This window comes from Microtus oregoni, unplaced genomic scaffold, assembly GCF_018167655.1.
Source record: "Microtus oregoni isolate MIOR12 unplaced genomic scaffold, Mior012 000047F_ref0000412, whole genome shotgun sequence".
NCBI lineage: Eukaryota > Metazoa > Chordata > Mammalia > Rodentia > Cricetidae > Microtus > Microtus oregoni.
In genome coordinates, this window is record NW_024543221.1 from 4,059,238 (window position 1) to 4,086,099 (window position 26,862).

At 37.1% G+C, this 26,862-nt stretch overlaps 1 protein-coding gene across 16 annotated transcripts in view; it reads left to right on the plus strand.

The window, feature by feature from the left end:
- Cdc42bpa (CDC42 binding protein kinase alpha) overlaps window positions 1–26,862 on the plus strand; it is a 229,419-nt gene that overhangs the window by 88,856 nt on the left and 113,701 nt on the right. For all 16 annotated transcript variants that reach the window (XM_041635351.1, XM_041635358.1, XM_041635352.1 and 13 more), the window contains exon 5: window positions 16,082–16,230. In XM_041635351.1, the coding sequence (XP_041491285.1) occupies window positions 16,082–16,230 (149 nt within the window). The remainder of the gene's footprint in view (window positions 1–16,081; window positions 16,231–26,862) is intronic.

The window sequence follows — 26,862 nt, forward strand, 5'->3', positions numbered from 1 at the left end:
ACATAATTGAACAAATGCTTTTGTAGTATGATTGACCATCTTTTGGTTATATTCCCAAGAGTGGTATTGCTGGATCCTGAGGTAGGTTGACTCCCTTTTCCTGATTTCCAAAGTGGTTGCAGAAGTTTGCATTCCCACCAACAATGGATGAGTGTTCCCCTTACTCCATATCTTCTCCAGCAAAGCTATTGTTGGTGTTTTTGATTTTAGCCATTCTGACAGGTGTAAGATGGTATCTCAAAGTTGTTTTGATTTGCATTTCCCTGATAGCTAAGGAAGTTGAACATGTCCCTAAGTATCTTTTGTCCATTTGAAATTCTTCTGTTGAGAATTCTCTGTTTAGTTCAGAACCCCATTTTTTAATTGTGTTATTCAGAATTTTAATGTCTAATTTCTTTAGTTCTTTATATATTTTGGAGATCAGTCCTTTGTCTGATGTGGGGTTGGTGAAGATCTTCTCCCATTCAGTAGGTTGCCTTTTTGTCTTACTGACAGTGCCCTTTGCTTTATAGAAGCTTCTCAGTTTCAGGAGGTCCCATTTATTCATTGTTGCTCTTATTATCTGTGCTACTGGGTTATGCTTAGGAAGTGGTCTCCTGTGCCCATGCATTAAAGGCTACTTCCCACTTTCTCCTCTATCAGGTTCAGTGTGGTAGGATTTATATTTAGGTCTTTAATCCATTTGGATTTGTGTTGTCTGAGGTTTCTGTCCTGCCTGGTTCTCACAGTCATTAAGTCCCAAAGAAATCACACACAAGTCTACATTAGTTATAAATTGATTGGCCCATTAGCTCAGGCTTCCTATTAACTCTTATAATGTATATTAGCCCATATTTCTTATCTGTGTTAGCCACATGGCTCAGTACCTTTTTTAGCGAGGCAGTCACATCTTGCCTCTTCTGTGGCGCACTCACAACTGCAGATAGAATGGGCTTCCTTCTTCCCAGAATTCTCCTGTTCTCATTGACCCACCTCTACTTCCTGTCTGGTTGTCCCACCTGTACTTCCTGCCTGGCTACTGGCCAATTAGCATTTATTTAAAATATAATTGGCAGAATACAGACCATGGTCCCGCACCAGACTTGAGTTTTTTGCATGGTGATAGATAAGGATCGATTTTCATTCTTCTACAGGTTGACATCCAGTTATGCCAGCACCATGTACTGAAGATGCTTTTCTTTTTCCATTGTGTAATTTTAGCTTCTTTGTCAAAAATCAGGTGTTCATAGGTGTGTGAATTAATATCCAGGTCTTCAATTCAATTCCATTGGTCAATGTCACCATTTTTATACCAGTACCAAGCTGTTTTCATTACTGTAGCTCTGTAATAGAGCTTGATGTCAGGAATGGTAATGCCTCCAGAAGTTCCTTTATTGTACAGGATTGTTTTGGCTATCCTAGGTTTTTTTTTTTGTTTTTCCATATAAAGTTGATTATTGTTCTGTCAAGGTCTGTGAAGAATTGTGTTGGGATTTTGATGGGGATTGCATTGAATCTATGGATTGCCTTTGGTAGGATTGCCATTTTTACTGTTGATCCTTCTTATCCAAGAGCATGGGAGATTTTTCCATTTTCTAGTATCTTCTTCAGTTTCTTTCTTCAAAGTCTTAAAGTTCTTGTCAAATAGGTCTTTACCATTTCCTCGGTTAGTGTTACTCCAAGATACTTTATGCTATTTGTGGCTATTGTGAAAGGTGATGTTTCTCTGATTTGTCAGCTTCTTTATCCTTTGTGTATAGGAAGGCTACTGATTTTTTTGAGTTAATCTTGTATCCTGCCACATCACTGGGGGGTATTTATCAGCTGTAGGAGTTCTCTGGTAGAGTTTTTGGGGTCACTTATGTATACTATCATATCATCTCCAAATAACGAAAGTTTGACATCTTCCTTTCCAATTTGAATTCCCTTGATCTCCTTATGTTGTCTTAGTGCTATGGCTAGTACTTTAAGCCCTATGTTAAAGAGATATGGAGAGAGTGGACAGCCTTGTCATGTTCCTGATTTTAGTAGAATGGCTTTGAGTTTCTCTCCATTTAATTTGATGTTAGCTGTTGGCTTGCTTTATATTGCTTTTATTATTTTTAGATATGATCCTTGTATCCCTACTCTTTCCAATACCCTTATCATGAAGGGGTGTTGAGTTCTGTCAAATGCTTTTTCAGCATCCAATGAAATGATCATATGTTTTTTTTTCAGTTCATTTATATGATGGATTACATTGATAGATTTTCATATGTTGAACCAGCCCTGCATCTCTGAGATGAAGCCTACTTGATCATAATGGATAATTTTTTTGATGTGTTCTTGGATTCGGTTTGCCAGTAATTCATTGAGAATTTTTGCATCGATGTTCATGAGTGTGATTGGTCTATAATTCTCTTTTTTGGTTGAGTCTTTGTGTGGTTTTGGTGTCAGGGTAACTGTAGCTTCATAAAAAGAGTTTGGCAATGTCCCTTCTGTTTTTATTATGTGGAACACATTGAGGAGTATAGGTATTAGTTCTTTTTAGGAGTTCTGGTAGAATTCTGCACTAAAACCATCTGTTCCTAGGCTTTTTTTGGTTGGGAGGTTTTTGATGACAGCTCTATTTCCTTGTGACTTATAAATCTATTTAAATTGCTCAACTGGTCTTGATTTAATTTTGGTATATGTTATTTATCTAAAAACAAGTCCATTTCTTTTACATTTTCCAACTTTGTGGCATATAGGCTTTTGTAGTAAGACCTAATGATTCTCTGAATTTTCTAAGTGTCTGTTGTTATGTCCCCATTTTCATTTCTGATTTTGTTAATTTGGGTGTTCTCTCTCTGCTTTTTGATTGGTTTGGAAGAGGGTTTGTCAATCTTGTTGATTTTTCTCAAAGAACCAGCTCTTTGTTTCATTGATTCTTTGGATTGTTTTCTGTGTTTCTATTTTGTTGATTTCAGCCCTCAGTTTGATTATTTCCAGTCTTCTACTCCTCCTGGGTGAGTCTGCTTTTTTTTTTTTCTAGAGCTTTCAGGTGTACTGTCACGTCTCTAATGTGATCTTTCTCCGTTTTCTTTATGTAGGCACTTAATGCTATGAACTTTCCTCTTTGCACCCCTTTCATAGTGTCCCATAAGTTTGGATATGTTGTGCCTTAAATTTCGATTTTTCAAAAATTATAAAATTGTGTATAAAACCAATTTAGTGGACAGCAAATGAAAATTAAATAGAAGAAAAAGCAAACATTTATGACAGTTATTGAGAGTAAACACTGATTTAACTGTTGAGACAGTTTTCCTGGGGAGATGTGAGCCCCCCTCCTCTGTAGATGGGGAACTGATGACAGTAAAGTACCAATACCACCAACTTCCAGTTAGGTGAGCCATTGAGTTAACTGTTAACTGTAGGAGGAGAAATTTCTCAAAGGCAGCTCTGTCACCAAAAGCCACCCCAGCATGGTTGATAGCTCCCAAAAACTGGAAACTGGAGCACATTGCACACCTGCAGGCAGCTCAGCAGCTTGGACAGTGCCCTCTGCAGGTTGCTCAGTTTGTCTATAATGATCTGTGCCTTTCCAAGTAACTCTGCTGGTCTGAGTAGCGGCTTCTGGGCAGCTTGGGCTGTCTAACAGTTTCATTCAGTAGTCCGTAGTGTTGGTGTACACTTTGGGAAGGAGAGGTGCTAGTGAATATTGATAGTTTCAGAGACTTTCTGAAGCTATTTTGAGTTGTTTATTTACTTCCTGAGCTTAAGGAGCTTCCCTGCACAGTAGAAATTTTGGCTTCCCGTAGAACACCCTGCTGCTGTTTTACCTCCTGGTAAACATCCTTTGTCTTAATGAGCTTCCCTCTAAGATGGACAGTTTTGGTCATGGGAGAAACTGCTGTACAACAGTGGCATTTGTTTTTAGTGCATCATATGTAGCATTGTTTTTAGTTTGTAGTCAGAATTGTTTTTTAAAATGGCAGAGGAAAGCTTTGCATGTGTTTACTATTGAGTGTCAGAATGAATGGGATGACATTTAGTTGGATTTAGTTCGATTATTGAAATCTTAGGGATGAACACATAAGGCAGATATATGTAGATTTATCAGCACAATTCGTGAGTACATTGAACATAAACTAAGTATTTATTTACACTTAGGAAAAATACTTATCATGGTAATTTTCAAAAGTAATAAAGGCTAAGCTATGCATCACTTAAAATACATTTTATTATAAATATAGAAATAAATATGCTCTGGAGTGATATTTTGTTTATGTTTTAACAAATAAAGCTTGCCAGAAGATCAGAATGCAGATCTAAGCCACTAGAGGCCAGGAAGTGGTGGCACACACCTTTAATCTCAGCACTTGGGGGCCGGGCAGAGAGATCTGTCTAAGTTCAAGGCTACCCTGAGGTACATAAGATTTAACCTGTCTAAAAGTGAAACAGAGCTCACACAAAGGTGATCCCAGCACTTGGGATTACATGTTTTAATCCCAGCACTAGGGAGGTGGAGACGGGAGTGACAGGTGGAGAGAGGAATATAAGGCGGAAGGAGACAGGAGCACATTCCAGTCTAAGGTTTAGTGGAGACAGATGCAGTTTAGAGACGCAGTCTGAGGACAGGATCGCCCCTTCGGTCTGAGCATTGTTAGAGGTAAATAACTCTCTAGTGGCCACTCTGCTGCTCTGATCTTCAGCATTAATCCTTATATCTGAATCTGGGTTTTATTATTAAGACCAACTAGAATTTCTGCTACAGTGCTCAAGTGGCAAATTTTAATTTTTAAAATTATTTTATGTGTGTAAATGTTTCACCTACATTTATGTTTATGTATCACTTGCGTGCCTTCTACCTCTGGAGTTTCGAAGAGGGCATCCAGTCCTTTGGAACTGCAGTTATGGGCAGTCATGAGTCCCTAGTGTGTGGGCTGGGAACAAAACTTGGGTCCTCTGGGAAAGCATCAAGTGCCCTTAATTGATGAACCATCTCTTCATCTCCTCAAATGCCAAATCTCAAAAAGCAAAAATTTGCCAAAAAGTATTAAGATGAGAAAAAAGTCTGAGCTGTTTGTTACCATTGTGTCTTGTGAATTATTCAGGCTGATCTGCAGTCTTTGGGTTAGACTTCAGGATAACATTTCTTCTTCAGTGACTCTCTCTGAGAGAAGTAACCTGTGTATTAACAGTTATATTATTTATATTGAAGAAAAAGGAACAGTATTTGGAGGAATATCAAAATTCAGAAATCTTAGTTACATCACAGCCATTCTTTTAGCAAATAGATGAGTGTGTGTAGCTGAGTGGTAACTACAGTGCTTAACATATATAAAGCCCTGGATTGCATCTCCTGCACCAGCCAAAACAAATTCACCCATAAAACCTATTTTGTCTTTTTCTACTTCCCATGTAGATTAGATCTATGTATGTCCCCTTTAGGGTCCTCATTGTTGTCTAGATTCTTTGGGATTGTGTTTTGTGGGCTAGTTTTCTTTGCTTTATGTTAGAAAACCACTTATGAGTGAGTACATGTGATAATTCTCTTCCTGGTACTGGGTTACCTCACTCAAACGATGTTTTCTAGCTCCGTCCATTTTGCCTGCAAAGCTGAAGCAGCTGCTTAGCAGTTAAGAGCACCTGCTATTCTTAAAAAAGACCTGAGTTCAGTTCCTACCACCTACATTGGGCAGCTCACAACTGCCTGGAACTCCAGTTCCAGGGGACATATGCTGTTTTTTGACCTCCATGGGCACCTGGACATCTGGGGTTCACATACATAAAGTCAAGGCATATGTTCACTTATAAATGAATAAAATAATTCTTTAAAGGGTATTAGAAAACAGAACTGATTTTTTTAATGTTCTTATTAAGCTATACATTTTTCTCACTATCCTTTCTTCTTCTCTCCCTTTCTACCCTCTCCCTGCCTACTCTGCTCCCAATTTACTCAGCAGATCTTGTCTTTCTCTCCTTCATAAGTGAATCCATATATGTTTCTCTTAGGGTCCTCTTGTTGTCTAGGTTCTCTGGGGTTGTGAATTCTAAATTGGTTTTTCTTTACTTTATGTCTAATATCCATTTATGAGTGAATACAAACTATATTTGTCTTTCTGGTTCTGGGTTACCTCACTCTGTATGTGTTTTTTTTCTATTTCCATCCATTTGCCTGCAAATTTTAGGATGTCATTGTTTCTCATTGCTGAGTAGTATTCCATTTTATGACTATGCCACATTTTCCTTATCAATATTTTTGGTTGAGGGGCATCTAGGTTGTTTTCAGGTTCTGGCTATTACATATAATGTTACTATGAACACAGTTGAGCAAATGTCTTTGTGGTATGATTAAACATCCTTTGAGTATATGCCCAAAAGTGGTATTGCTGGGTCTTGAGGTAGATTGATTCCTAATTTTCTGAGAAACAACCATACAGATTTCTAAAGTGCTTGAACAACTTTATACTCCCACCAGCAATGGAGGAGTGTTCCCTTTATCCCACATCCTCTCCAGCATAACCTGTCATCAATGTTTTTGATCTTGGCCATTCTGTCAGGTGTTAGATGGTATCTCAGAGTTGTTTTGCAAAAGTAAAACAATTTAAGGATGTAGACAAATCTAGTTTTAGATACCAAAACAGAAATTGTATTAAATATTTTTATTTTGCAAAATAACTTTTAACTGTTCTTTTTTTAAAGTAACCAAACATTTTTACTGCTATATAACTCAAGAAATTTGTGGTAGATAATTTGGATTTTCAGTTTCAATTCTCCTAGATATTACTATATACATACCGTAAAAAATATAGAGTTACATTGAGTGCCTTTTATGTACTTAAGCAGAAGATGCACAGTTTAATGTATGCTACATTTCCTATTCATACAAAAGTATGGATAGGAATTTTTTTTCTTAAGAATACTCATTATGTTCAAAGCTGCTACGTCAAATACTGACACATGAAATCCTTATGTCTGAATATTATGTATCAGTGGAATTTACCTTTTCTCATATGTTCTTATTCATCAATTCCTGTTTATTTTATATTTGAGGAAAAAATGGAAAATGTTGAAACTTTAATTTCTTGAGTTATAATTTATTTACAAATTATTTTGAAATAGGATCTTATATTTTCAGGGCCAGACCTAAATTTATTATGTAACTCAGACTGGTCTTTCATCCTTAATACTTTTGTCTTAGCCTCTTGCATGTGTATAGTGACTGTATTTTATATTTTCAGATATTTTAGCATTGCTTCCTTATAATACTATGTAAGCTTGAACCTAGGGCCCTGTGGATGTTAGAGACTGACTTGTGGATGTTATAACTATTGAGTTGTATCAGCAGCCAGAAATATAGTTCTCACTGAGCCTGTAGCTTAAATAGTGGACTTTTTGTGATAAGGTTTTGCTGTAAGTCTGGGCTAGCCTTGAATTAGTGTGGGAGGTCCTTCTATCTATGTGTTGCTTTTATTGGTTAATGAATAAAGAAACTGCCTTGGCCTGTTGATAGGGCAGAACTTAGGTAGGCAGGGGTAGGGGGAAACTGGACTGAATGCTGGGAGAAGGAAGGGAGATTCCATAGAGCCTCTGCCAGAGATAGATATGCTGAAACTTTGCTGGTAGGCCATGACCTCGTGGAGATATACAGATTACTAGAAATGGGTTAAGATGTAAGAGTCAGCCAATAAGAAGTTAGGGCTAATGATCCAAGCAGTGTTTAAATTAATATGGTTTCTGTGTGATTATTTCGGGGCTGGGCAGCCAGGAACCAATGAATGCTCTCTTTACAACAAAGAATTTGTGATCCTCCTGTCTCAGCCTTCTCAGGGTGTTATTACAGGTATGTTCTACTACCCCTGGCTGAAATAATGATTTAATTGGGTTGCTCAAATGAGTAATGTTAGATCAAATAACACTCTTCATTATTTATTTAGGCTGGCCTCTAGCCTGTTATGTATTCTAAACATTACATTGTACTTCTAATCCCCCTGCTTCTCCCTCATGAATGCTGGAGTTATGATTGTGTGTCATCCTGCCCAGTTTGTGCAGTGCTAGGGAGAGAACCTAGGCCTTAGTGCATGCCAGGCAAGCACTTTATTGACTGAGTTATATCCTCAGCTCCATAATTAAAGTTTTGATCCTGTGAAATGACTTTTCCAAAGTGTAGTTACACATGTGTAGCGGCGTAAACGAATGCAGACAGAGTGTAAAAATATATATATAGCTTTAATGTAGAAATAGACTTACAGAACCACCGTTCCCGCGGAGACCAGGAAAGCAGAAGCGAGCGCTCGGAGCTTACTCGCCAAATTTATAGGCAGACATCAGGCCGAGGCGAACACGCCCCTTAAGGGGCGGGACTTATCCCTACACACATGTGTCTTGCTGCTGCTTTGTCTTTCATTTCATGACATATTACTGCAGTTGGGCATGTGTTGCTTGGCTAATGGCAACTGTAAATTTCTGTTAATATCTTGGTCCTAATTTCTCTGGATTGTTTGTCTTGTAAACAGTTGGGAAGTGCTGTTCACTTAGAGGGTTATTCTCTTCCTTCTTCTATTTGTGTCACCTTGGTTTATGCTTATTTGAATGAGTTTAAAGAAAGTTTTATCATATTGGATGATATTTTTAGGGTAGTTCATGAGTATAAAACCTGTCCTCGGAGACACTTAATTTTACTGAGAAATTATTATCAGAATGATAGAACAATTTTGGCACAAATATAGGAACCATAGCAAAGATAGTGCCCAGGAACAAATATATTCTGTGATCTTCAAGTATGATGAAGGCACATCTAAACTGATTGAAAGAAAATTTTAGGTGAAGACTGCTTGTTTCCCAGCCACCAGGACATGAATAATCACATAGAAATTATAGTAATTACAATACTGTTTAGCCAGTAGCTTATACATATTTCTAGCTAACTCTTACATCTTAATGTAACATGATGGGGCTGGGCTTGTTGGGGTTTCTATCCTGCCTAGTTTCTGCAGCCATTCAGCCCCAAAGAAATCACACAGAGAGTCTGAATTACTTATAAACTGATTGGCCCATTAGCTCAGGCTTCGTATTAGCTCTTATAACCTATATTAGCCCATTATTAATATCTATGTTAGCCACATGGCTTGGTACCTTTCTCAGTGAGGCAGGTCACATCTTGGTTCTTCAGTGATCTGGGCAGGAGTGCTGAGGAATGGGCTTCCTCCTTCCCAGCATTCTCCTGTTCTCATCGCCCTGCCTCTACTTCCTGTCTGGTTGACCCGCCTATACTTCCTGCCTGACCAATCAGCATTTATTTAAAACATGATTGACAGAATACAGACATTCTCCCGCACCACTTCCCCCTCTTTTTTTTTTTTTATAACAAAGGAAAATATCGATAGTCCATTTTTTGGAAATGTGGGCATACTATTCCAGGCTACTTCCAGCTGGTTGGGGGCGCTGATAATCTTATGGGGACCTAAAGAAAATTTAGAGTTATAATCAAGTCCGGATTGGAGTATCCTGTGAGTCTTGATCATCTCAGACAGCAGTCTTGAATCTGTTCTGGATGTAGAACTCAGACATCTGGGCCTTCTGTTGCTACCGGAGATTTCTTAGGTGGTCTTCCTTGATAGAACCTGATTTTTCTTAATTCAGAATGAATCCACAGTCTTTCATTTCCGGTGGAAACAAAAGCAAAATCTCTTCTCCAAAGTAACATACCTTTTGACTTCAATTTTGAAGTCAAGGTATTTTCAAAATACCTATCTTGGATTAATTCAGCAGCATTTATAAGCTTATATCTTTTAGCAGCTCCTTCCTAAGCATTCAAACAATTCAAAGAGAGCATAATAACATACAGTATCAAGATTTTCTGTGTATTTTTCATCTTTATGTGGCTTTATTTTAACCTCTATTTCTTTTATTTTTACTTTTAACTTTTGGCTTTTTGAGACAGGTTTCTCTGTGTATCTTTGGCTGTCCTGGAATTCCCTCCATAGACCAGGCTATCTTTGAACTCACAGAGATACTCCTGTCTTTGCCTCCCAAGTGTTGGGATTAAAGGCGTGTGCCACCACACCTTGAACTCAGAGGTCCTTCTACCTCTGCCTCTGTAGTGTTGGGATTAAAGGTGTGTACCACCACACCCAACTACTCTCTTTTTTTACTTTAAGAAATTTAACCTTTTTTTCCAAGCCTGCATATATTTTTTAACACAGTGTAAACCATTTAGAAGTTTTCTTTGTCTTTGAATCTCTCTTTACTGTATATTTCTCTTTTTCTGACCACATGAGTCTTTAATTTACCAAGCAATATGGGTACAATTAAAGCTGGGGTTTTGACGGCTAGATCCAGCCCATTCCTTAGCTTTCTCAGATTCCAGCTTCATGGTGGGGGTACCGGCTGTAGCCGTGTTTATCGCCACAACTCTATGGTGTTTCAAGGTTCCTGCCAGCAAGCTAGCTGCAGCATTCTGCTCACAGACCACACTCAAATGCTTCGTAGTTGGCTGCCTAGCAGAAAGAGTCAGAGTTTGTCCTGGCAGGATGGCCCAGAAAGCTGGCATTTAAAAACGGCACAGCTTTTTTCCTGCTACCACTGAAAACCAGAAAGCATGTGTTCAGCTTTTCATCAACATCGTTTAAGTGTTTCGTGGCAGGACCTCTTAAAGAGCTGCAAGGTTTTGCAGCTAAAGCTGAGTCAGAAAGCCTCTCTTAGATGAAAGCACTTGTTTGCCTCTAGCAAGCAGAGCAGACCCAAGAAATTGCTGCTACCAAGAAAACATATTCTATTCTTTCCCAAGCTTTCTCAGGCTTTCTGTGGATTCAGGCCCACATTGGGCGCCATTCTGTAACATGGTGGGGCTTGTTGGGGTTTCTATCCTGCCCAGTTCCCACAGCCATTCAGCTCCAAAGAAATCACACAGGGAGTATGAATCATTTATTTAAAACATGATTGACAGAATACAGACAATTCTTCTGCACCATCTAAAATTAACTCATTTCTATTAATCTGTGAATTGCCATGAGGCTGTGGCCTACTGGTAAGACTCTGGCTGGTGTCTTTCTCCCTCAGCAGCTACATGGCGTCTCCTTGACTTCTACTCTCTCTATATATTTGTTCAGATTTCCCTCCTGGCTTTATCCTATTAAGCCATTGGCTGAAACAGCTTCTTTATTGATCAATGGTAATAAAACATATCCACAGCATATTGAGGGGAATCCCATATCATCTACCCTTTTCTGTCTAAATAAAAAGGAAGGTTTTAACTTTAACATAGTAAAATTACAGTACAAAATAGTTATCAAGCAAGAATTACAGTTTCAATATTTCTTTATGAGTTTAAAGTTTCATATTTAACTTATCCTTTGTCATAACTAAGCAAAACTGTAACTATCTGTCCTCAACTCCACCAAAGACACCAGAAGGATATTACATTACCTAAGTAAACAGGAAGTGCATTGTAAGCAACTTCCAAACATCTAGAATTGACAGAGACATCTTACTTCCTGGACAGTCACCCAAAGTTCTGTAATGTTGGGGCCTCCATCTTCAGCCTACAAGCTCATAGTATCTGGCAGACTTTTCTATGAAGCAGAAAATTTGAAGATCGGTTCTTCCTTGTAATGGCAACGTTAATCAGTTGCTTTCTTCTATGTCCTGCAGAATGTCTGGCAGATTCTTTCATGAAGCAGGAACCCTAAAGGACCATCTTACCTTCTTTTGGCAAGTTCAGCAGTAATTTTTATGTATGTCCAATTTACACAGCATACCATAAAGCAGTCCAGGCATGAGCAATTTCTTGCCCAAATGGCTAGCAAACTCCATAAGCAGTCTCTCTGATGCCCATCATCCTCTTGAAGCTGATTGGTGCTGCCAGGAGCTATGTCTCATTGTCATGAAAAGTTCTAAGTTAACAAAATTCTTTAAATGCCATATTCTGTATGTCTTTGAATGGTTTGAAGAATATCTATCCATCTGAAATCTATCTCTGTATAGCTAGAAAACCTATCTAACATGACTACAAGTTTGACTATTATAGATGACTACCTATTAATCTATAATTTTAATTATACATTGCATTATTAAATGAGCTACACAAACATAATACCATTAAAAAGAGCAAAAATACATATACACAGTGTACCAAGTTGACCTTAAGTTTGTAACAATATACCAAATCTATACCAATGTAAAATACTCATCTCTATATCATATCTTCTCCTCCCCTTTTTTAGAATGAGATTGACTATGACCCTTTAACCATTTATAATCAACCCCTTTTAAATGAAAAAAATCATTTTTAAACAATATTTGGGAATTTGGGCATAGTTTTTTAGATTAGATCCTGCCGATTGGGAATGCTGTTAATCAGGTCTTCTGTGGGGTATCCTTTGTGCTTAGTCCTTCTCAGTCATCAGTTCTGAAGCTGTTGTGGATGTTGGACCACCTAGGCCATCACTTCACAGGTCTTATTTGATCAAACCATATTAGCCTGGAAAGAATCAACAGGTTCTCATCTTCTGTGGAAACAAAAGGAGAACCTCTTTGGAAACATCCACAAATTTTGAAGTCAAGATACCTTTAGAATATATACATTGGTTTAGCTTATCAGCCCCCACAACCAAATATCTCTCTGTAGTCAAAAACTTCAAAGAAAGCACAATAATATATATAATTCAGACTCTGTATATTTTCTATCTTTACATGACTTTTTAAAATTACTTTTATTTCTTTAATCTATGTCTGCCTGTACTTTAATATTACTTTTACTATCTTTTTAAAGACTTTAAATTTTTTTTAACTGTCTGTACTCTTTTTCCTCTCTCTCCCAAGCCTATGTACATGTTTTGAACACACTGTGTCTCGTTTAGAGGTCTTTTATGTTTGAATCTGTCCTATTGTGTATCTGAAATCCTTTTCTGACAAGGAGAATTTTAAAATGGGAAATAGTGTGGTCACAATGGCCCTGGAAGCTTGTTCCACCTCTCTCAGCCCTTCAGTATCACGGAGGTACCTTTACAGTCAGCTCTAGGACCGCCGGGTAGGAGCCGTGCTCAAAACCTCAACCCTGGGAAGCACTATGGAGCACATAAACCCTATTTTTTTTTTGTCTGAGTAAAAGCTACATTTTCCTTGCAGTGCATTGCATGGCCTGGTAATATCTCTGTATATGGCAGTGGGAATCTGCCATGCTTTCCTGCCTGTGCATGCCTAGCTGTTTTCCCAGGCATGGGTGCTGAGCAGCAGGCATGCTCTCAGCTACTTTACTCCTAACCCCAGTTGGGCATACAAGGACCCAAAATGGCTGGCAGACCATGCCTGTTTGCCCCAGGCATTCAGGTGACATTTTGTTGTACCTTACAATAAAATAGTTCCACACTAGCCCAGAATGGAGTATAATAAAGTTTTTTTTTCCCTTACTTAGGGGTAGACTCACAGAAAAAGCCATGATCTGTGTGAACAGGGAACTGGAATAGAATCCAGCAGCCAAGGGACCAATGCACGCTTTTTGTCTACATTTATAGTACATGAGACCACACCCAAAGTGGGCTAATATCTTAAAGGTCATTGACTAAAGGTATTCCCACAGCACCTCCCCCTTTTGTCTAAATAAGAGAGTTCCAATAGATTACTTACCAGCTCAGTTTAGATAATTAGAAAATAGTCTTTATATCCTGACAAAAATAAGTTTTAGAAAAATCAGTGAACCAAATTCTAAAGTTGGATTCCTTTTTTGTTCCTATACTCCTGGCACTGGGGTATGAACTTGGTGCCTCATGCATGCTAGGTAAAGCTCTGCTACAAAGCTATATTTCTAGATTTTTAAATAGTTTTTGAAGATTGCAATGATCTTGTTAAGTTCCTCAGGCTGCCTTTGTCTTGTGATCCTCTTGCCTCAGCTACTCAGTGGGATTATTGACCTGGGCCATTATGTCTAGCTGAGTTCTTTAAGAGCTTAAAGCAATCCCCAATATTTCTTCCTGCTGGTATGTTTATGATGCTCCGAGATTGATCATGAGTTTGTGTTTCTATGTAGAGTATAAATTCTCTGAAGGTATAGTCTTACTGTTTGGTTGTACCTTCTTTGGATAAGTATGATATTACCACACAGTAGGTATTCTTAAAATTGTTTATAGAATTGGTGAATGCATTTATTGTTCTTCTAGTCTGGGTTAAGTTTTCTGTTGTTGTGGAAATCTACCCATGTTATCATAAGTCTGGAGTAGTAAATACCTCAGAGTGGCAGTGATCTGAATTAGGATGCTGTTGATGGATAGGGATAGGAATAGATTGGAGACAGAGTTAGTAGGTAGTCGACCCAAAAAGAACTCGGTGATTAAATTCAATCTGTTGACTTAGATCCAAAGAATGACTTTCAGCTAATCAGTGTGAATCAGTATCTTGTCTCTCTAATGACAAACTGTCATTGAAGGTGTGGTTCATTTTGATCTGTTTTTCTCAACAGTTTTGTGGATTTCCTCTTTTTTATTCAATGTGTTAGCAGCTAGTTTACTCCTGAGAGCAAAGGAAAGGAAGAATGTGAACTCAATTTAAGAGGCAAGAAAATGTAGGAGTACTTGCATATTTATCAGTTTTTATTCTGTCTTTATCACTGAAGAAATTAAGTAAAGCACATTGATAGTTTAGGAAGGAATAGGGTTGGGGTTTATGTAATGAAAGGAAGCATAGAATAGTATGTAGACATTGGTTCTTAAAAGATAGATAGCTTGGGAAACCTCATTTTTAATATTGACCATCAATAGAAAAAATTGAAATAATTTTTTAGCAATTCGGTATGTATATTTTTATATATTTTATGAGTCTTGTATAAAAAGAATTGAGTACCCTGTCAAAGGAAAAGCCCTTGATGTAGGGTCTTCCATCTCTTTAACCCATAGGCATATATGCAGTGTTTGGTACATAATAATTCCAAGTGACACTCAGTAAATATATACTGAAGAAATGAGTTATATTGTATGACTCTCTGTACATAAATATTAGAGTTTATTTTAATTGCACATTTTTTTGTACCTTAAAATCTTTTCTTGCTACACTTCTCATTGAAGTTTTTTTAAATTAAGAGATAAAGGTCTTTTCTGCATAACTCCATTTCTTGCAACCTGATAATATTGTAGAATTTTATTACATTATACTAGCTTGTTATAAGCTTCATGGTAGAGTTAGTTATATATTAGGCCTCATAAATACTGCAAGTAAGTTTTAGATCAGTACTTGAAATATAATTTCCCTAATTTCAAGGCTTTAAGTATAAAAAATAAGTTTCTCTGAGATGCATGCAAGTATCAGAATAAAAGAATTTTTAAAGCCAAATTTAAATCATAAAATCAGCTCAGTGATATCTTTGAAATATTTTCATCTTGTAGTGAAATTTTCATTGAGCCGGAGAGATGCTTAGTGGTTAAGAGAACCTGCTGCTTTTGCAGAGGACTTGTTTTTTTGTTTCCAGCATTCACATGGTGGCTTACAACTGCCTATAACTCCAGCTCCAGGAGATCCAGCACCCTCTTCTGATGTCCATAGGAACTAGGCACACTGTGATACAAAGACATATATGCAGGCACTCATTAGTACTCAAAATAAAAGTAAGTAAACCTTCATAAAAATAAAATCATTGTAATATCAAGGTATGCCAAGTGGTACATATTCATATGAACATGTATAAGTAATAAATATTTAAAAACAATCTAAAATATAGCAAAATATATTACATCATCTGTCATCTAATTCAGAGAGTCTGGTGAACATTCTCATTTATGTACCCTTCTCCTTCTTTGGTACATAAACATACACACACACACACACACACACACACACACACCTGGGTATACTTTATGTATATTTGAGAAAAATCCATTCAGGAAGTGAGTGATACTGTTATTTTCTTGGCAAAGGACAAAAGCAACAAAAGTTGTAATCCTGTCTTTTTAAAATTTTGTTTCATTGTTTATGAAATCTAGAAGTCTTACTATTATTAATGATAATTATTTTATATACTTAAAGGTGAGCTAACCACACAAGTAATTAACCTTCATAAATATTCAGCTTACTCCTAGTTGACCACAGAATACAGTAAATATATTAATTTTTACCATAATATTTACTAAGTACATTTTATTTTTGTTCACAGTACCTGGTTATGGATTATTATGTTGGTGGGGATTTACTTACTCTGCTCAGTAAATTTGAAGATAGATTGCCTGAAGACATGGCTCGGTTTTACTTGGCTGAGATGGTGATAGCCATTGACTCAGTTCATCAGCTCCACTATGTACACAGGTAAGTTAGCCAATCTGTTATTCCATCTAGCTGCTATGATATTATATCTAGAAACAGCTTTGTTGCTGCCAAATTATTAATTATGGTCTTAGTTACACCTCATCTGCAAACAGTTTATTTTGAGGTTGTTTTGAGGTTTTGTGTTTTTACTGTTACTATTTACCTGCATTATTGAACTGATGTGTCTGCTTGTATGTCCATGTACATAGATTTTATCTATATATGTCCACTTCTAGTCAGTGTTTTTGTGGAAAGCTTTGAACATACGCATGACTGAATTTCCATATAATGTTCTTCCCAAAAGGAGTATGCAACAGTCAGTTTCCTTATATCTGGTTCTTATACACTGATAGAATTCTAGGCCACTCAAGAAAAGACTTGGGCTGGGGAAATAGCAAGGATGAGGCCTGAGTTTGATTTCCATTGCCATGTATAATCATGACATGACAGCGTGTACCGACTAGGGTTAAGGAATGAAGATCCCTAGAAACAACTGGCTGGCCAGAGAGTCTAGCCAAATTGATGAACTCAGGGTTTATTGAGAGACCTTATCTCAGAATATAAGGTGGAGAGTGATTGCAGAAGACACCCTAAATTGACCTCTGACCTCATAGGAACATGTACTCACATGTACACACTCATATATATATACATACATAAGAAAAGACTTTAAAGAATTACACAGATACAAAAGGATATTTTTTGCTTAAAAGACACTGATAGTTTAGTTTATGGCATGATCTTATTATAATCTGACAGAAAATTCATCACTTATGCTTTTTTCTAAATGAGCTAGTCATGGTGGTATATAACTGCAATTGTAGCACTTGAGAAGTAGAGGCAAGAGGATCTGGAGTTCAAGACCTGCTTTTGTTATGGAGTGTGTTAGAGGCCAACCTGAACTACCTAAGACACTGTCTCAAACAAAACAACTAGAACTTGTTTTTCTCCCCTATGAGTTGCATTATATATATTACATACCATTTATTATTGGATAAAAAAGTTAGTCTATTTAGAAAATGATTTTTATATAGGATTTTTTTTTAAAAACAGAGTAATAAACTATTGAAGAACATTTAGTGGTGTAAAACAAAGTAGGATCTCATCAGGTTACCTGGGAATGAGTCTTTCCTGGGCAATGCAGAATAGGAGAAAGAGGGAGTGGCTAGGAGTGGTGAAGGGCTACTGCTGCGATAAGGAAGAACCACTGCAGTTTTGAAAGTTAGACTTTAATCTCTGATTTACTTATTTATTTATTTTGAGATGGGATCTCACAGTGTGTATGTAGCTAAGACTGGCCTGGAACCCAGTGCACCTGCATCAGATTTTCAAGTGCTGGGATGCTAATCATGTACTACCAAAGCAGGGTCTTTATCATAAGACTGCTAAATATCATGCTACAGACCTTGGCATCTAATAAAGTACCATTCATTACCGTTTTGTGGCTGTCTTCAAGTTGGACATATGTTTTTCTCATTTCAAGTGTCTTTTTAGATTTTATAAGTTCACTCTTGTTGGAAGCTTGTCAGTCTATATTTTTTCCCCTAGTATTCTAACTACTCTCTTGGGTTAGATATGTGATGGAAGTAGAGGAAATACGCCCTCTTTTTGAAGAGCTACTTTGAAGGTAGAACTAATGATAGAATTGAATTGAGTGATAGTAAAAGCAGACCATGCAAAAAACACGTTCCTAAACATTGTGGAGATGTAGAATGAACAGTAGTTAAACGTATGACTCTGGAAGACCTGTTGGAAGAAGCCATGTCCACGTCAGAATGAAGATATTTCAAAAATTAAAATACTTTAGCTAAGGGAAATGGGCAAAGAAATGAAGATATATAAAGAGAAAGACCACTAAAGTTTACTATTACATTTTATCATTATTTATTTGGTGTGTGTGTTCACGGTAGTGCACATGTATACTGACTATGATGGTGTGAAGGTCAGAGGAATACCTTGGGTGTCATGTATTAGATGACTTTCACCTTTTGTTTGAGACAGTCTCTCATTGGTTAAGTAGGCTAGAATAGTTGGCCTGCAAGCTTCCAGGAATACTCCTGTCCCTGTCTCCTGTCTCACCATTGTTGGAGTTACAAGCACATGCCCGGACTCTAGGCTTTTTAAGTGGATTCTAAAGATTAAGTTCAAGTTCTCATGCTTACAAAGCAGGACTTTACTGACTGAGCCATCTCCTTAGGCCTATATTTTATCATTTTATTTTAAAAACATTCTTATTAAATTTTATATTAAATTTATGCATATTAAAATGTGTGTGTATGTGTGTGTGTGTGAGAGAGAGAGAGAGAGAGAGAGAGACAGAGAGAGAGAGAGAGAGAGAGAGAGACAGAGACAGAAAAAGAGAGACAGAAAGACAGAGAGAGTCCACACTGTGGCATATGAATGGAGGACAGCAGACAACATAGGTTCTCTCTGCCATGTGGGTCATTGGGACTCCAAGTGGTTAGGCTTGTGCCAGGAGCCTTTACCTGATGAGTCATCTCCAGAGTCTCTTTTATCATTTGAGTGTTAAAGTCATCACTTGAACACATAGGAAATATATCTATCTTTTCTTGTGCTTTTAGCAAATTGGTTATTTTCCCCTTGTATTTATTAACATGCTATTTTGGCAATCATAAAATTTTTTTTCATTAATCTGTCAACTCAGTTTAGACTTTGGTATGGATATACTTTAGTTCTGAGCTTAAAACATGTGTGCCACCCTTTCTGTGGTTTACTGAATAGTTGGTTTATATTTTAAGGGTATACCCTTACTTTTCAATCATCTCTTTGCTGAGACAGAGAATTTTGGAGTAGAGTTTAATGACTTAACAGCATCATGTGGTCTGATTCATGTTGAGTAAACTTTCTGCCAAATGTGGGTCATGACAACGTAAGTCCTGATTTCAGATGGAAAAAGCACCATTGTTTCTAATCCTGTTAACTAAAATCAACAGTGTTGCTGTTCAGATTGTCAGCTACAGTGCCATTTGTCAGAGACAAAGAGTCCAACAAAAAGAACAGAGGAACAAGTTGGTCTGGTTAGAACATTGTATTTGGCTATCGTACACTTTAGTTTTAGATGACCAGGAGGAAAGATCAGGAATTTTGTGATTTTTCTAACATCCCATAGATAATTTATATAGATAATCGTAGCATGGATTCTAGCACCAGAATTTTAATAGCTGATATTGTATATAGCTAAGAGTGACTACACTCTTACTCTGGTTCCTGTTCTTGCCTTGTTTCCTAGACTGGCAGAGCTAACAGTGCTGCACATTTGAGCATGTCAGGTAAATAAATGCTCCACCACTGAGGTACAGTGCTATGATTCAGACTTAAAAAGTTTCTTGACTTTTAGAAAGAAAGAGAATCCAGGAAAAGGACTTTTTCCCCTTCCCATTGCCTTTTTTTTTTTTTTTATTGTCTGTCTTGCTCTAGGAATTAGACAGAATGATCTTGGTACATCTTGTCAGGACAGATAGAAAAAAAGGGTCCACAGACTTTTAGGTTATGTGGGAAGAATTCAGAAACCAAATTGGAAAGGATACCAAAGGTTATGGTGGAAGAGGATGTCAGCTGCCTTGTTTTTCTTTTTATTGTACTCCAGGCTTGGGCTTTTGCTCTTTGGGCAAAAAATTGGAAGATATTTTTTTCTGTGGAATTCTGAATGAAAAATAAGTGAGTTTCGTATCACAAGAAAACAACTAAATCAGGTTAGTCAGACATATAAAGCATCTCATAATCCTAGTACCCTAATTCCTAAATGTAAGTAAATACCCATGGATCTTGATCTTCTGTAGAGAACCGGTAAGATTTAGTTGCAAGATCTTTTTGTTTTCTGCCATTTGAGAATCCAGCTGGAAAATAATCAACGCCCTGATTGTGGATTTCCAGTTTCCAGAACTCATTATTTTGCATTCTTTTAAAGTACCATTTCTTTTCATAAAATCTCCCTGTTTTGCTCAGCATCTTTGGTACACCCGTTCTTTTTTAGAGAATAAAGTGCTGCCTGATTCAAGAATTACAAAATAAATCAATTAAGATCTTAAGAAAAGAGAAGATTAAATCTAAGGAATGTGTATGTAACTCAGTGATAAAGCGAAGGACCTGAGTCCAGTCCCTAGCAGTAAAAATAAGATGATAAGTTTATGCCAAAATAAATAATGGAATAAAAGAAGCTGGAGGGAAAGGATAACTAAAGGAAAAGAAAACCTGTCCTTCCCCCGAATAACCATGAATAACCATCCAAGAGATGGAGATGTGTGACTCACGTGAAACACATTGTGTTGTAGGAAAGGGATCTTTACGCAGTAAAACTTTACACAGTAAAATTATGATGATATATTTAAAGAAAAGTTATCAGAAGTGTTAGAAAATAGAGTTGAAATAGGAGAAAACCCCAAATACCTGGGCTCATAGAGAAGTTGGCAGGGTCATGGGATGATAAGGTAAGACATCTAATAGAAGTTCCAGGATCAAATAAATAACGTTTTTTTATTATTGAATAACTTTTTTTTTCTGAAAATCCTAGTTCCTAGTACCTAGTACCCACTGAAAATATCTACTACCAACTGAAAATACCTAGTACCACCTGGAGGACATAAAGTTCATATTTAAAGGGAGCACTAAATGCTCATCCCGTGATAGAAAGTAGACCCACTTTACTGCACCTGAAAATCCCTGGGAGAGTACAGGTGACTGACTGTGGCGCGGCTGTATAAACAAGACACTGTTTAACCAGTTGTTAGTTGGTAAAGCATAGACTACGAGTTTTCGTCTTTGTGCGTAGTGGTTAGAGTTTAATATGTGTCCCTGAAGATTTCCTCTTCTAGATTGAGTTTCGAATTTTCAAGAGATTAGGAGGTCACTGCAACATGACATCCCTTTTGTCAAATCATATTTAGGAACACTTGATGTGAACTTGTTATTTAGACCATGAATTGTGTATATCACATAGGGTTATATCAATCATTACTACTTTGAATATTTATTAGACTATATTTCCTGATAATTAAGTCTGATCCCCCTTTCCTTTCTCCCATTCATGCTGTCTCCTTCCCTTGTTCTCCCCACTTTCCTTTTTTATAATTGATTAAGGTACTTAAAGTAAAAAAAAATAAATTGATGTCAAGATATGAAAAGGAATACTCGTAGTGATTAAGACATTGTATTTGAGGGGCTAGAAACATGGTTCAGTGGTTAAGCGTATGTTGGTTCTTGGCAGAGGATCTTAGTAAAGATCCTAGCACCCATGGTAGGTGGCTGACATTCTCCTATAACTTCAGCTCTAGGGGATTCCCATGTACTCTTTTGGCCTCCACAGTCACAGGCACTCAAATGTACATACCCACATACACATATGTATACATGTGGCTAAAATGAAGACTTCTAGAGAAACTTGTTTAGAAGTGAAGACTAGCTGGGGATATCTTTACGGATACCTGGGAACCCCTCTAGAGTCAAGTCTCTTGTCAGCCCTAAAATGGCTCCCTTAATTTAAGATATCTTCTTCTCTGCTCCCATATCCACCCTTCCTCCATACCAACCATCCCATTCCCCCAGAATCTCCCCATCCTCCCCTCCTCACTTTTCTCTCCCCATCTCCCCTTACCCACACCCCACCCCACCCCCAAGATCTCAATTTTTGCCTGGCAATCTAGTCTACTTCCAATATCCAGGAGGATAACTATATGTTTTTCTTTGGATTCACCTTCTTATTTAGCTTCTCTAGGATCACGAATTATAGGCTCACTGACCTTTATTTGTGTCTAGAATCCACTTATGAGTGAGTACATACCAAATTCATCTTTTTGGGTCTGGGTTACCTCACTCAGAATAGTGTTTTCTATTTCCATCCATTTGCATGCAAAGTTGGATGACTTAGTAGGTAAAAGGACTTGTCTCTCCCTGAGTCAAATCCATGGCAACCATGGTTTAAGGAGGGAACTCATTTAAGAAAGCTGTCCTTTGACTTTTACATAGAACCCATGGAATACATGTGCTGCCCCAATAGCAATAATAAATAAAATAAATTTTAAAATAAATTTCACCTGGGCAAACATCCCATTTCAATGTACACATTTCCATATTTCATTTTTAATGCTTACCTTTTCTTTCTTTTTTTTTTCTTGTTTAAGTTTTTTTTCATGTGAAAAAAACCTAAGTTTCAGAACAGGTTAAGATCTTTTTTGGGGTTTTTTGTTTTCTTTTTTTTTTTCCTTCTCTCATATATTACATCCTGACCATAGTTTCTCTTCCCTCCTCCCCTCACAGCTTCACCTACCTCCAACCAAACATGGCATATCCAGTTGCAATAAGACTAGGTACGTCCCTTCCTATTAAGGCTGGAGGAGGCAACCCAGCAGGAAGAAAAGTGATCCCAAAATCAGGCACAAGAGTCAGGGACAGCCCCCACTCCTACTGTTAGGGGTCTCACAAGACCAGGCTTCTCAAACAGGTTAAGATCCTTAGGGCAACAACATAGTATCTTTTTGTCGGTAAAAATCTGTTTCTGAAGGTGAATTGAACAGATTTGGAGAAACTTAATGGTTTCAGGTGCCTGTCTACTACTACTACTACTACTACTACTACTACTACTACTACTACTACTATTATAGTATCTTTTTGTTGATAAAATTTGTTTCTGAAGGTGCATTGAACAGATATGGGGAAACTTAATGGTTTCATGTTCCTGTCTATTATTACTACTGCTGCTGCTACTACTGCTACTGCCACCACTACTACTACACTTCTTAGATAATACCTTGTATAAATTCTTAAAATGTAATGATTTTCTTAAAAAGATACATTATTAATCCCAAATCATAAAAACAGACTTAGCTTATTGGTGGATAAATATATATTCACATTTTCTCCTTATATGATTTTTTCCATATTCATGACTCACAGTTGTAATTTTTATTAATCTTCTCTCCTTGATTTTAATAATGTTAGATAATGCCATTAATTTAGAGGAAATCACAACTATAGATCACAAGAAATAGGTCAGTGTTGTTTTTATAGGATTTTTTGAGAGAAATACCCTATAGTAAACTACAAAGAAGGTTTTATCCTTTGTCCCTTAGAATGTCATGAAGAATACCTGTGGGTTAAGCCTTTTCCATGTTTTGGGTAGATCCTACCTTCTTCAATTTTTTTTTTAAGATTTATTTATTTATTATGTATACAACATTCTGCCTCCATGTATGCCCGCATACCAGAAGAGGGCGCCAGATCTCATTACGAATGGTTGTGAGCCACCATGTGGTTGCTGGGAATTGAACTCAGGACCTCTGGAAGAGCAGCAGTGCTCTTAACCACTGAACCATCTCTCCAGTCCCCCAGATCTTACCTTCTGTAGCATGGGTTTTTAGAGAGTATTGGCCAGTTATCCACTTGGTATTTGAAAAATCAGTATCATTACATATTGTAAATACTTTGCAACTTAAAGCTGAAAGGGTACATAATTTTATCTGTGTAGATTTTTCCCCTTTACTAAGAATACAATAATAGTTTTAGTAAAATCAAGACATAATTTTAATATTTAGTCCAGGTGTATTATAATGCACTATGATTTTTAAAACATGACATATATAAAGGAGAAGTATAGTGTGACCATAAAGTAAAAATAAGCATATTCTTTTGGAAATGCACTTTTCCAAACTATATTAAACAATACAAATGTAAGCGAGGTTGGCAGGATGCGTCTGGGAAAGAGAAATACAGGTCTTAGCTTAGATATCAGTACCAGTGCCTACACAGTGTTCTGATCATGCTGTCTGGCTTGAGGCCTATGTATGGAATTAAATAACCTCTGTAGTTAATTTAATGGTTAGCTAGAGTTAAAAATTACCTCTTTGTATGTAGGTTAACTAATACTGACAAATTCACATTTCATTATTATCAGGATAGTTTTTGTATAATCATGCTTCTGTCTCCCTTTCAATATAACATTGCAGTTGAATGCTTTAAAATATTTCCCTGTTATAAAATAAAGTTGTGTACCCGTTATAAGTAATAATTCTGTTGTTTTAAAATAATGCTCTTTTTAGATAGTTAAGCCTGGCTCATTGGGCTGGAGTGTCCTTAGCCATGATACTGTTCTTTTAAGCCCAATATTATTTGGTTTTCACTAATAAGGAAAATTAATGATTTTAGAAACTTTGTAGATGACTGATTAGATTTATATTCAAATCAGAGAAACTGGAATAATGCATTTGTGAGGATAAGGGAGAAGTGTCATCTTTTCTAAGCACTTGTCTTACTTTTCATGGACTGTAAAGGTTGTGACTGATGTCTTGCTTTAGCTTACCATTCCCTCTTTGGTTGGCAGCTGCCCCATTATTGCAAGATGTCACTGGCTCAGGGTTGATCTGAATGCCAGATGTTGTTTTTGCTTCTTACAACAGAAAATGTAATTTGTCCTCCTGTTGTTGCACTTACTGGCTGTTGTATTCTCCAGGAGCAGACACTGAGTCCATATGTGTTATGAGAGTGTTCATTAGAAATTAGCACCCACGGAAGGGAGGCAGAGAACCAAGAAATCAGACAATTGTAAGCCAAAGCTTCAGTCAGCACTGCTTGCAGTTCTGAGGTTTTGTGGCCTTCTGAGTCGTTGGTAACTTGGTCAAAATTGTTGGATCTTTGTCTTTCCACATCAACTATTCAGTACATACGGGCTGTTCCAAGAAAGAGATGAGGGTTGGGAAGAAGCTATTTGCTACTCTGAAGGATGGATATATATATATATATATATATATATATATATATATCACCATATTCCATAAATATGTACAAATACTGAGTAAAAATGATTATATTTAAAAGTAGCTCCTCACATGTCCATTTTTAAAATCCTTCTCATTTTAATCGTTTGGATAGGAATTGCTATACATTTTTCCCACTCCCCCTCCTTCCTTCCCTTTCACTCTTCCCCCTATTCCACGCTCCCAATTTACTCAGGAGATCTTGTCTTTTTTTCCCCTTCTTAGGTGAATCCTATGTCTCTCTTAGGTTCATCTTTAATGACTCCTAACTGTGGTTCTAGCACTCATAATGCTGAGGCAGGAGGATTATCATTAGTTTAAGGGCTGCCTGGTCTGTGTAGGAAGTATCATGCTAGACAAGACAATAGAGTAAGACCCTATTAATAAAGAAAAAACAACATGTGGTATAGTTCTATTTGTATAGAGGCTGAAGCAGGAGGATTTGCAATGCTGAGCTAGCCTAGGCTATAAAAGAAGAAAAATATACAGAAGCAAACCAAAGCAAGCAAAAGGAGAGGCTAGAGCTTAAGGAAGACAGTTGTAGGGCAGAAAGTCCTCGAAGTGAGGAAAGGATGAAGATGGGGAGCTGAGGAGCTGAGACATTAAATAACCACAAATCTTTAGGATTCAATTTCCCCATGCTAACCCATAGACTACCTAGAAAACCATCCACTGTATCCTAACATTTGCAGAGGACATAACCCAATGGAAGTTCTTATTATTTTATTATTCTTGTAATAAACTAATACTACTGTCAAAAAGAAAAGAAAAGTAGCTCCTTTCTCTTAAGCTTGCTCTGTGGTGACAGCCATGTCTAGTTTCTTTAAAGCTTTGTCCTTCTACTGTTTATTCCCGTGCGTCTGGTATCATGACGTCTAATTTCAGATATTTTAAAACAGTTTATAAGGACTCCTGGGGACTCTGCTAAGCTGGCTGAGGACTGGCTCTTAACATAGCACTACTTTTCCTCAGGCCCGCTCTCGCTGATCTGCCACCTCATGCTTCTTAAAACTTTGTAAATGCTCTTTATTGCTGAGCCAAAAATACTGTGTTTGTGTAACTGCCTTTAATTTTCACATTTCTTTGCTAATACTTTGATTTATTTTCCTTCCATTAATGTGCATCAAATACTAGATAATCACATTTCAAGTATTCACGTAAATCAAATGATGTATTATGGTTTACTCACTTTCTTCAACCTTATACACAGCTGTATTTAATGTTTTCCCCTATATTACTTAGTGCATATTGGTTTTCCAATTTATAAAATTATGGTGAAAATTTTTCTTTTTTCCTTTTATTGAAAATAGATTTTTCCCCTCATGTTATATATCCTGATTCAGTTTCTTCTTCCTCTGTTCCTCCTAGTTTCTCCCTATCTGGATCCACTCTCTTTCTGTTTCTCTTCAGAAAGCAGTCTTATAAAGGGATGGTAATAAAATAAAATACAGTAAGGTAACACTTTGGAATTGGACAAAATAAGCAGAAAGAAAAAAAGCTCAGGAAAAGGTACAAGAAACAGACACATTTGTTTACACATTCAGGAATCTGATAAAAAACACTAAATTGGAAGCCTTAGTATATAACCAAAGGACCTGGTGCAGGCCTTGTGCATGCTGCCTCAGTCTGTGATTTCATATGAGCTTTGATCATGTTGGTTTAGAGCAGTGGTTCTCCACCTTCCTAATGCACACCTCATGTTGTGCTGATCCCCAACCATGAAATTATTTTGTTGCTACTTCATAACTGTAATTTTGCTACTATTATGAATTATAATGTAAATATCTATGTTTTTCAGTGGTCTTAGGTGATCCCTGTGAATGGATAATTTGACCCCCCCAAAGGTTATGACCCACAGCTTGAGAAC